Here is a 12,667-nt window from a genome sequence, read left to right as displayed (position 1 = left end):
CAAGGATACGTCTTTGACGTTGACGTCATGCGGAAATGTTTCAGTAAGAGTGGGATGGAGAAGTGGAGTACACTTTCTAATGATGTCAGAGTCTTACCCTTGGTGCCCTTACTCAATAATTAATATTTATAATAGTATGGGCCGACTCAATAACTCATGTTGTGGGGGCGACAGGTTCAAACAAACATAGAAATTGATAGAGTTCAAACTTGATTGATTTGTATGGTGGACGTAAAATAATGGTGTAAAACAAAATTATATATATATGATCTACAGTGGGTCAAATAACTGCTTTATAATTGTAATTTAAATAAACAAAAGTAGCCTACACAAAGTCACAAACAAACTGTGAAGAAAATACAGTTTCAGTTGTTTTTTCTGAAATTCTTTATCTTGTATTTTATATTATGCCCTTTAGAACGATTAATAGTTACTTAAAATGTTGATAACCAAGTAAGTCGATATTGTATACTTCATTTATTTAAGTCAAGTGATTGAATCATCAGTTTACTGAAATCTTACCTAAGTAGGCTATTGATTCATCTACTGATGTCCTGATCAATAGTCGTATGACCCTGTTGAACTTTGCATGACTCATTTAAGTTGAAAATTTGTTCAAATACCGGTAAAAATATAAGCTGGACTTTTCCAGTGATCCTGCTAGACATAGTAGGCTACCAAAGCATGTGTGTGTGTGTGTGTGTGTGTGTGTGTTTTATTTTATTTGACATTTATAGCCTACAGGTTCAAGATACATACAAGATCTCTTTACAAGGGAGCCCTCTTCAGGGTAGCATAATGTAGCAGCTGTACAAAGCAGTTGCAAAGTGTGTGTGTGTGTGTGTGTGTGTGTGTGTGTGTGTGTGTGTGTGTGTGTGTGTGTGTGTGTGTGTGTGTGTGTGTGTGCGTGCGTGCGTGCGTGCGAGACAAAGGGTTTGCACGTGTAAAAGATAACACAGGAATGCCAACTGTCTTTAAAATAGTTTACTGAGGCCAGGCTCAGAAACAGGTGTTTCAGTTTCAGCCACAGACATCAGTGTCTCTCTCTCTCTCTGTCTCTCTCTGTCTCTCTCTCTCTCGTGGCAGAACACACTGCTACTACAGCAGCCTGTCTGACTGCGTGGGGGACCGCCAACCCTGGGTCATGTGACCGAGGTCTGTGACACATGTGTAATTAAATGTTGTGACTCACAGCACTTCCCCTGTTACTCAGCTAACAGACATGAACACCTGAAAAACATGTCAGGACATGAACCGACATGTAAACCAGCCATTGTACTGGACACTGCCTACATTTTCCTCTTCATCGCCTACTCTTCTTCTGCCCCTATACTCATCACTACTTGGCACTTGCCTCACAACTGCTTGTACTGGGAGAGTTGGAATTGTAAAATAGATAGACAGATTATGTAATGTAGACCCTATAACGGTTATAGGGTCTACATTACATAATCTGTCTCATCACCATCAAAGCATGCACTCAACATATAATGGTTATGTGACCATGGCATGTGCATAATATAAAATCTTATAAGTTGTATCTGATATTGATTAATATGGGGGGTGGGTTCAATTAATCGATTATTAATCGGCAGAGCTGTCGACTATTCGATTTGGCTGATGGTCACTTTGTGGCATCCCTACAAGTTACAACAAGTGAGTAAGTGACTATCTCTCTCCGCAACTGGTTGTGGCCCCCATCAAGTGACCTTTTGACCAATGCGGCCCTCGCCCCAAGTTGAGTTCGACACCCCTGTGTGGGAAATTGGGGGAAATGGGGGGAAAATGGGGGGAAATTCAATGTCAGCCTCAGCTGATGGCTGCTACATATTTATTCATCCATCCATCCATCTTCAACTACTTATCTGTAGTTGGGTCACGGGAGCAACAGCTCCACCAGAGAGCTCCAGACTTCCCTCTCCAGAGCAACATTAGTAACTTCCTCCTGGGAGATCCCGAGGCGTTCCAAGGCCAGTGAGCCGATGTAATCCCTCCAACTGAGCCTTGGTCTGCCTTGGTCTCTCTCACGTGACTGATTGATTGAAATATTTATTAACAGTTTGCAGAATTACAGTACATTTCAAGCACAACTCAATACAAAGACTGTTAACTGTGAGTGGACGACCCAATAAAGCATTACACTTGTTTACAAGAGGGTCCACCTTGTTCAATTCATCAAAACATTTAGAGACGTACAAATAGACACTTCTATATAGCCAAAGAACAGAATAGGAATTCATCATAAAGGAGGTAAAAAGGGGAAAGAAACATATACAGGGAGGGGAAGAAGGGTTGGGGATTCCGATTTTACGGGGGCCAGTTTCGAATTGCGGCCCTCCGTAAGTGCTCTTTGTGAGCGGTTTTGAAGGAGTCAAGGGATTCGCATGTCTTAATGACTGTTGGTAGGGCGTTCCACATTTTGGTGGCATAGGAGCGAAAATAATTTAGTTTTAGTCCCTTGTTTGTGCCGAATCTGGGTTGTACATGGTTTGTTGCACTCCCTCTGGTGTTGTGGGTGTGGACTTCGTTAACATTAAGGAAGTATTTAGACAGGCATGGGTATTATTCCAGCCTGTCAAAGTGGGCAGGGGTGAGGTGGGTTTGGGGGGTGAGGCCAAGTAGGAGCTTGACCAGTTTGTTTTGGGAATTCTGGAGCCTTGTTTGGGCATTTGAGGTGCTGTGGTACCAAGAGGTGCATGCATAGTCGAAGAAACCTTGTACGAGGGCTCATGTTATGGTCTTCAAGGTGTTTTTGTTGACCAGTGAGGAGATCCTGTAAAGGAATCTTGTTCTTTGATTTACTTTTTTGATTACGTTGGATTACGTTACTAAACGTTACGTTACTGAACTTCTCACCCTATCTCTAAAGGAGATGCTAGCCACCTGGAGAAAACTCATTTTGGCCGTTTGTGTTCGCGACCTTATTCTTTCAATCATGACCCACACTTCATGACCATTTGTGTGGGTCCATACAGATACCAAAAATAAGTTCAGTAACATTTACATGAAATATGGAGAAAATGTAAACGCAAAATATAAGACTGAAGCCATGTGTCTACGTTTGCATATGGTTGAAACTGTGAATATAATGACACGTACTGATGGAGGTGTGGTCCCCTATAGTTTAACTAATCTCCACTAGAGACACTTAAATGATACATTCTGAATAAAAGACATTTTATTGAAATGCTACGTATATGAAAAAGGGAATTTCCAACAACATAAATCATGAATCGTATAAAAATGATTGCATTTGTCAAATTATTTCTCTGTCAGACTCGATCATATGATTAACCATAGCAATACACACTGATCATGCTAGTAACCATGGCAACACTGTTATTGGCACTACCTCATACTGGATGTGTAAGTGGTAACCATGGTTACCAGTATACTGTTCATACTGGCTCGGACATCTTTAATGACAAACTACAAATCAGAATAAACTACAATATTTCCCTCTCCCACCTCTTTTCTCCTCAAGTACAGTACAAACATTTCCTATCATTCTTCATCCCTTCTTCCCACCCCAGCTATTGTTTAAAAAAAAAGTTTTAAAGTTTGCCCAAAAGAGGGATGCAGGTTTAAAGCTGCAATCCATACGTTAATAATTATTTCTAAAACATTATTTCAAACAATCAGTATGACACAGCAGTGGTTCTCAAAGTGGTGTCCAGGGGCAGGGACCCTCAGGGTTCCTTGATTGCGCTCCAAAATGCACCCTTACAGGTCTGTAAACTCTGACAAATGTAAATGGAACCAAATCAATTTGGCTCCATTTGTATAGGGGTCTTTGTAATTAAGTTAGAGAACCACTGTGGTAGAGAATGCTAATAAAATACAACTAGCAGCACAACTGTTTTTGGTTGTAGTCAGTCTACCTGATCGTCTACTGAGAAATGCATATCATGTGGTCAAGAGAGACCCCTACTGGTTGCCATGAGGTATTGCATAAAAAAAAGGCAATTTAGCCTAGCTCACAAGAGCAGTCCCGTACAGCTGAACAGTATACATGTGGGTGTTCACGTGTGGACAGTGGAATACAGGTAGAACATGAAAGTTATGGATTGAAGCTTTAATCCAGTGGTTCCCAAAGTGGGGTCCGGGGACCCCCAGGGGTCCTTGAGACGAGAGTTCCAGGGGGTCCCCAGCTAAATGATAGTTTGGAACCAAATGGACCCTTGTGGGTCCGTTTGGTTCCATTTGTACACCGAGTTAAATTAACATTGATTTTACAATATGAATTGAGGGACCCATTGGGGGTCCTTGAAATTAAACGGGTTGAGAATCTTCTCCTATAGTGGGTCCGTGGCATATATTTTCAAATGGGGGGTCCGCGGGCCAATTAGTGTCAATTTGTGGGTCCTTGACATGAAAAAGTTTGGGAACCACTACTTTAATCTATCAGTTCATCAATAGCTGGGAACCAGCCAAAACTGTCTGGATAAAGCCCTGCTCGAAGGCACACTGTCACACCTGTTTATCAGGACCAAGTTCAGCTTTGAAAATCAGTCAGATTGAAACATAAGGACCAGTTTTCCAAATAAAAAGAAATAAGAAAACAAAAACATATACATGTTCAGTACCATGAAAAGCAAAATAAACCATTTGAGCAGATTTCAGGATATTAATCTATTACAAAAATATATGTAACAAAAAAGAAAAGAAAAAGAAAATCACAGACAACATAAATAAAATCTGAAAAAATACAATCATTAAAGAGCCAATAGGAAGATGTGTTGTTGATTGACAGTCGGCTCAACCTATGGTCTCTGTGTCAGATGGCTCTTTCCCTCCTCCTGTTCCTGCAGTTTGAAGTGAGTGTAGGCCAGTATGCCAGACAGAGTCACCAGTATACCTAGAAACTACACACACACGCACGCACGCACGCACGCACGCACGCACGCACGCACGCACGCACACACACACACACACACACAACATTTTTTTCTTCAAAGTTGGTGTTGGCTAGACCTCACGCTTGCAGTAACACTTTTTTTTTTTTTTTTTTTCACTTAATTTTTATTTAAGGAAAAAAAAGAACACAACTAACAAGACAATATGGGAAAGAAAAAGAAAAGAAAAGGACAAAAAGTAAAAGAAAAAAGGCTGCATTTTTCATATTACAACAAACGTTCAATGAAATCCTATTGCAATATCGCTAGGCTGAGAGAAGAGATTCCATTTTCAATCAAAATCTTTCAAACATTTTCGAGACTTTTCAAAAACAACAGATGTACGAGCTGTCAGTGAATGTAAAGACTTATTTTTGGCTGATCGCCACACATGCTAGTTTTACCACTTCAAATACAATACTATAACCGTACAATAGTAACCGAACATGGCGCTGCAGCAGATTTAAAACGGAAACATTGCTCAGTGTTTCTAACCAATGATTCTACTGAACTGATTCTACTCACCTGGTTGAATGACAGAGGATCGTGGAACAGGAGGTATCCACCAATCAGAGTAATGCAGAATTTAAAATGGCCAAACATATTGTACCTGAGAGGGCCAGGGCTAAGGAAATCATACACGCAGTGCATTATTGTAGTACTGGCCATATGATGTGTTGCATCGTTTTCTATTCTATTGTTCCATTTAGGACGGCCATCACTAACCCATTTTGACCTGAGATCAGATTCTAAAAATGTCTGTTTGAAAATGACAGTTTTCTGAAAAAGCTATGTTTCTATGTCAGTCGTTCTTCGATTTTTCAAAAATAGAAGACCTACAAGCTCGTAGGTCAATAGCTAAAGCATAACATAATGCTAACACCAAAAGAGGTTCCCTCCCAAAATGGGTTAATGTGTTAAAGTAAAACCCTTAAGAATTGGTTTAGACTAGAGGATAAAAGGCTATTTAACCAATCTGTATGGTAGATTATGTTGATATATACATTACAATACAGCAACTAGCACAATATATACAGTAACTAGCACAACTGCAGTGGTCGCTTGGATGAATGGAGGTGGTCTCCCTACTACTCCCTAAGCCTATAGGAATTCGTAGCATTTAGCTGTCTCTGTTGGAAGAGAAACACACAGAAACGCAGGGACAGGAGCAGCTTTAAACGTTTCTCCTGCAGTCGTGTAATAGCAATAGAGAGAGCGAGTGTGGATTGATGATCGTGATCGTTTAGCCAGCAGAGGTTAAATGATCAGGGTCAGGGGTCAAAGGATACGTGACAGCAGAGGTGTTCCCAATGATCCAGTAGATCGACAGGTTGACCAGGAACGCCACGATGCCTGAAAGCGCCACCATCGCCTACGTGAACGGAGACAACGACGACGGCACCCAGGTCAGCGTTTCTCAAACATTCTCATGTCAAGGACCCCCCGATTCACATGTATCTTTGGCCTAAGAACCCCATCTGGATAGATTTTGTGCCAGGGACCCCCAATCGAGAAAGGTTTTTCACAAGATGTTTTCATTTTTAGAATAGCAGATCTTTGAGCTTGAATGCACACATAGTCACTTTGCGCGCGCGCGGCGCACGCACGCACACACACACACTCAAATGGAAAAAAAATAAATTACATGGCAGTCTGGAGACTTTGCTCTGTACGTTCTTTCTTTCTGTGTCATTTAAAATACTGCCAAAAAAAACATCATTCCAGGAAGTGAAATAAAATGAGATGACTGTTGCTGGTAAATACGATCTATAGTACAGTGAGGTCCAAACATTCCTTCCCTCCACATCATCCATAGGAAAGAATAACACCACAAACCTTCAAGAATGTACACTGACTGACTTAGCTCTACTTCAAAATGACATACCGGTAGTCTACCCATTAGTTTTATATAATACCTGATGAAGGATGTAAAATTTTCTTTTGCAAGTTAAATTACCACAAATAGAAACAGTAATAAAATCCAACATTTTCAAATTCATTAGAAAATGTTGCACTTTTAGTGCAATTAGTCAAAACATCAGTTATCTGTGATTGTTTTTTTTTTGTTTGTATGTTGTTGTTTTTTTGTCTTGTTTTTTTTTTTGTTTAGTTTTTTCCTTTTTATAGCTATTTTGAATATTAAAAGGGCTGGCATTATAAGCTGAGGCTTCTGCCAAACACTCCCTTTTGGTCAAAAAAGAAAACCCTGAATACATTGTATAAGGTGTGTGTATTTTAAATGACCAATAAACTTGAACTTGAACTTGATCTAGGACCCGAAAATCGGGAAATCGGGAGAGGACCCAAGAATCTCCATAGTTTTTGGGCTCTAGTTTACAGGAACATTAGTGGTTGGTGGTATGATCCACCAAGCTTGGTGATTAAGCTGTACCCTCGTCTTTCGCTGTGTGTCTGTGTGTGTTTATGCTGTGCCAAGTGTGCGCATGTGTGTGCGTCCGTACCATAGCAGACGGGGACCAGGGTCCAAATATTCCCCCATCTCCAGTCAGATTCTCAAAACAAGGCACCACACCAACCAGGAAGGCACTGGACAAAGGAGCCTGGAGGGGGGGGGGATATGTTCACAATGATCACTTTTTTGTCAGGTGTAAACCTGGTTTACAGTCACTAGTGCTTCTAGTAGCGACCTAGTCATGATATGCTGCCTCCTAAGCCAATGGGAGTCTGAACCCATACTCTGAAACGCTGCAACGCAGAGCGAGTGGCAACAGCAGCTAATGTTAGGAGCTAACTGGAGCTACAGGAAAGCCATGACATGATTGAACGTCGGAAAAGAACAAAAACAACGTTCCGGCCTTCCGGGAGGTTGTGACAGAGAAACACAAGTTTTGGTTTTTTTTTTAATAGGAAAAAGGGGAAAAATGCACAACGGAGACAGCACTTGTTGCACCTAGACACGTGTCATTCTTGTTTTCTAGTGATTACTCACCCCATGGAGACTTGAATTCATGGATATTCTTTTGTTTTTGTCGCATTCCTAAGCCAATACATTGATGATCTGCTCCATATACTCCCTATGGAGACACAAAGGAGACTCTTTGTGTCTCCATGACCAGCAGTGGTTCCAGGGAACCACTGCTGGTCATCAAACTATTGGCTTCTTAGGAATGCGACGAGAACAAAAAAATATCCATGAATCCAAGTCTCCATGGGGGGAATAATCGATAGAAAATACTACTATTATTATTGTTTGTACCGTTAAGAGTACTATTCTTATGATTAATATCTCTACTACTGTATCTATAGTATAATACCTGGTAATACAACAACTGCATGGAGTTCACCTGGAGTTCATGTTGTTTAGCTCCTACCCACTGTATGAGAGATACAGACAAAGATACAGAGAGAGAGAGAGAGAGAGAGAGAGAGAGAGAGAAATACAGAGAGATACAGCGAGATGAGAGATATACAGAGAGAGACAGAGAGAAAGAGGAAGACAGAGACACATGAGATATAAATTAAAGCTAAAATGAATCTCAAGACTGAAAGATGTTATTGGGCCAAGACCCACTGACCAAAAGATTGAACATGGATGCTATTGCTACTGTAGTATGACCACTTAAAATACCCTTTAATCTTATAAAATCTAATAGCCGTCGAAAATAGGCTATCTACAAGCTTACAAAGCTTTAATGTAGATAGTCAGTACAAATGACTGAAATCAGTCGTGCCGATTGAGAACTTTAATCCATGAGATAAAGAGAGAGAGATAGATAGATACAGGGAGATTAATTATCTTCAAAGTTCTATCTATAACGCAGAGTATCAATAATCAATAATTTAAGTGGTTAAATGTTTTACTCACCACTTGGTACAGTGATGTCACCAGGACACCCAGTGATGCAAATACCATCCCCAACAGGTTGAACCTGACGTCATAGTAGGAGTTTAATACGACACCTAATGTTATAGGAACCTAATGGGAGAGAGAGGGGCGAGACACACTTAAGTATACACACATACAGTGTGTGTGTGTGTGTGTGTGCGTGTAAGTCTCTGTGGAACAGAGATAGACAGACATGGTCTGGTCATGTAGACACTAGACAGACACGGTCATACAACTGATCAACAGAGTCACTAACTGTCTCTCCTGCAAAGACAGTTTGTCCTACTAGTAGTAGTAGTGAAACTTCTCTCCAGCTGTTGTCATTTCACAATTCATATTCTTTTAAACCACTTCTCAAAGCAGGGTTGACTTAAAAGTTAAAGAAGCGTGTTTGTGAAACTGTGAGCCAAAATGGTTCTTGCCTGGTTCCATCCCCCAGGCGTGAATAGCCAACACCTATCCCCCCCCCAACCCCGCCGGAGTGCCCTTGAGCAGTGATTCCCAAACGTTTTCATGTCAAGGCACCCAAATCGACACTTTATCACCCTGCGGACCCCCATTTGAAAAGATACGCCAAGGACCCCCAATAAGAGAAGAATTTTACAGCTCTAGCAGTGATTTCTCAACCATTTTAAATTCAAGGACCCCCAGTTTGAACTGAATTAGGCTACAGACCCCTATTTAATGGCATTTCTATCTCTGGGACCCCAATGTATATTGTACCCTAATGGGTCCATTTGGTTCCTAATTATCCGTTAGCTGGGGACCTCCTGGAACTCTCTCAATGACGCCTAGGGGTCTTCGGACCACTGCCCTTGAGCACTGAACCCCAGACTACTCTAGTGGAGCTGCTTGGTGGCCAACAGTATAAAGGCTGTGGCTGTGCTGGTCAGATCCCAGGTTTGACTTTGTGCGTTTATCTGTGAGATTGTGCAGGGCGTTGCTGGAAAAATGCCCCTGCTCAGCACTGTCAGCAGCATGGTACCTACCCTAGGTAAATAAAGGTTACAAATACATCAAATGAATCAAAACACATTTTTCATTTGCAGTCAGGTCCAGCATATCAATATGACAGTCTCATATTTGCTTCAGTTTTCCATTAAAAGCGGGAAAGCATCTCTGTAATATTGATTTTAGCGTTTGCTATTAAAAAATAGCAGATATACAAGCTCACAGCGTATCAGTTCAAGAGATTAATAGAATCGGTCTCAGGTTTTAATGGGTTTAGTTTAAGTTAAGCAATAGGTTTGAAACACTTGGTCATTAAAGGCCACAGAATGAGATTTTTGTATACCACACCAAAGACATCAAAAAAACTCCTTGGCCTACATTTGGCCATATCCACTTCCCAAATGTGCTGACCTCATCATTTGTGATGATGGCTATAGCCGTTTTTAAAACCAAGGAGTGTTTTTCGTGCAAAACTAATGCTTGGAATGGATTCAGAATCATGAAAACCCCCTAGTTTGACATGCTACTTAAAGTATGATGAAACTTTGCCTTATATTGGTTGTCTTTGGTGGGGTATACAAAAATGACCATAACTTTGTTTCGCAATATTTCCGGCAGAGCAGACCTCTCATTCTGTGGACTTTAATGACAGAGTGAATATAAAAAACACAAATTAAAAGTATGTCATGAGTCATGACATGATCACATGATCCTCTCAAATTGTTGGTGCTGGCCCCCCGGCTACCAGTGTATGGAACTTCAATCTTCCCCGTCAAACCAAACTCAGCTTCTATACCAGAATGCTGCGTGCAGTACTTAACATCAGCAAGGCTGTACATATATTACTAACAAGACTCTGTATGAGGGAACACCAAGGGTGAGCCAGAAAATAGCAGTCAGGAGAATGAGACTAACAGGACACTGCCAAAGGCATCAAGAAACCAACTCAACCAAGTCCAACACACGGGCACCGATCACGAGGACGTCCCACACTAACATACGTGGATGTACTCAAGAACGATGCTGGAGCGCAAAGTACCAACAAACTGGCCAGATGTATGGAGAACCGGGATGACTTAGATGGTCGCTAGTTCGTATCCCCGGACCGGCACGTTAAAATTACCACCGCTGAAGTGCCCTTGAGCAAGGCATTGAACCCCTACCATGAAATGTTCTATGAGCAGGGCCTGGCTGTAAACAAGTTATTGAGCTTAGTCCTGTTACCCTGGGTAAACATAGTAACTTTGCTTTGCTTTGCTTACTGGAAGCGACGATGGAGGGCTCGTCTGAGGACGACCTAGAGAGAGTGACCTACCACTGTGAGTTTAATCTTGGTAGAGAAGGTCTTCTGGTAGTATCCCGTCTGGATTAGGATGATGACCGGGGTGGTCATGGTCTTGGCCAGCTGATATGTCCCTATGCTGTTATTCTGGAGAGATAAATTGGTAAAAACCACAAACCCACAGAAACTCAGAGCCAGCAACGAGATCTTCCTCAGCGGGAGTCTCTTGACAGCAAACATGTCCATCCTCTGGCAGCAGTAGAGGCCCAGCCATGTCACTATGAAGTGGATCAGAGTCAGAGTCATGTTGGGAAATCCGTAGTGGACGTAAATCCACTTGTTGATGAAGACGATGCATATGGACGATAACAAATTGACCAGTAGACCGGAGACAATGCGGCGGTTCGATAGCAACAGGGACAGAGCAGACATCCTGTGTATGAAGATGAAATTTGTTCATTTACTTACAAAAGGACTCCATAAAAGTGATGAGATATCTGCAGGTGCTGTATGGTCAATACAGGTAATTTTCAGATGAACAAGTCTAGTCAACTAGTCTGATAGCTTTTCAACTATAGTCTTGTCAACTGAATATTTGAGGTTGTCATTCAACAAGTAGCCTCGGAAACCCAGACGTTTTTATTTCCAGGGAGAAAATAAACAGTTTGTTAAGTTTCTTAAAAAAAAAAGAAAGAAAACTAAATTAACAGGATTATAGTCTAATTGCCATGTAAATGAAAACACTAGGGGGATGTCCTCTCTGTATTTCGTTATGTCCTCTGTCTGTCTTTCAGGGTCTTGTTTTATGTCTGTCTGTCTCTATAGTGTTGTCTGTCTGTCTGTCTCTATAGTGCCCTGTCTGTCTGTCTGCCTGCCTGTCTGTCTGTATACTGTCTGTCTGGCTCTTTATGTCCTCATGTCTTTCTGCCACGCAACAGCAACAGAAGTTTATACTCAAGTGTTCTATGTCTCTCTCTCCCAGTCTCCCGGCTGTCCGCTTCTCATTCCTGGGTCTTTATATGAAGACTGTCCTCTAGGCTCCGCTGGCAAAGTTTGTCTCCGAAGACTCGCCCTGTTATTCCTGTCTGAAGAGCGTTGTTGGTTGGTTAATGAACACTGAACAGACACACGTTTGTTGTTTGATCACCTCAGTTCAACACACTTTTGCCAGTGTGTCAAATTCCGTTATTTGAGCCAGTTACAATTCCGATGGCAAACTTCACAATAAACGTTTACAACTAGCTATAGGTTCGTATTTGTTTTTGTTTAATTCAGTGGTTTTCAACCCTTTTCATATCAGGGCACATTATTTATTTGGCATTTGAGCCATCAAATGGTGATCCATTTGATGAGAAATATTAACGACGTTGATCAAAATAATAATCATTTGAAAATTGAAATTGACATTCTCTAATTGTGTAGATGTCTTGTAAATTAACTTAGTAGCCTAATGCAGATGTAACTCAGAGTGTAAAATGAAACCAAAAAGGTCCATTTGGTTTCATTTTACACTCTCAGGAGTTAAGATCCATTTTGTTACCAACTCTCCATCATTTAGCTAAGCTGGGGACCACCTGGTCCCCGGACCACTGTTTGAAAACCACTGGTTTAATTGATTGATTGAATGTGGGCTCAAGCATCTGTCATCGCAAATCACAGGCTGTTTCTGAAATGCAATGCATCAAAGTACAT

General features: G+C 41.2%; 1 protein-coding gene across 1 annotated transcript; it reads right to left on the bottom strand.

The window, feature by feature from the left end:
• Window positions 1–3,160: 3,160 nt before the first annotated feature.
• Window positions 3,161–12,127, bottom strand: slc35e3 (solute carrier family 35 member E3). The gene is made up of 7 exons (XM_080757561.1): window positions 11,009–12,127; window positions 8,722–8,832; window positions 8,171–8,230; window positions 7,358–7,456; window positions 6,185–6,267; window positions 5,421–5,505; window positions 3,161–4,865 (listed from the first exon to the last, which is right to left on the bottom strand). Exons 1-7 carry the CDS (start codon window positions 11,405–11,407, stop codon window positions 4,764–4,766), a joined length of 939 nt encoding a protein of 312 aa, XP_080613687.1. The 5' UTR covers window positions 11,408–12,127; the 3' UTR covers window positions 3,161–4,763.
• Between the last annotated feature and the right edge of the window lie 540 nt (window positions 12,128–12,667).

The sequence above is a fragment of the Protomyctophum bolini genome (genome assembly GCF_963924005.1).
Source record: "Protomyctophum bolini genome assembly, chromosome: 23".
Taxonomy (NCBI): Eukaryota; Metazoa; Chordata; class Actinopteri; order Myctophiformes; family Myctophidae; genus Protomyctophum; species Protomyctophum bolini.
Note: the sequence above shows the minus strand (reverse complement) of the source record. Positions and strands in the feature narration are given on the sequence as shown.

Bases quoted from the DNA above. Each gene is read 5' to 3' on its own strand.
- slc35e3 (XM_080757561.1), bottom strand. From the start codon at position 11,407: ATGTCTGCTCTGTCCCTGTTGCTATCGAACCGCCGCATTGTCTCCGGT. The intron at 5,506-6,184 runs GTATCCTTTGAC...TGGCCCTCTCAG, and splicing joins GGGAACACCTCTGCTGTCAC to GTACAATATGTTTGGCCATT. The intron at 4,866-5,420 runs GTGAGTAGAATC...GTGTGTGTGTAG, and splicing joins ATCCTCTGTCATTCAACCAG to TTTCTAGGTATACTGGTGAC.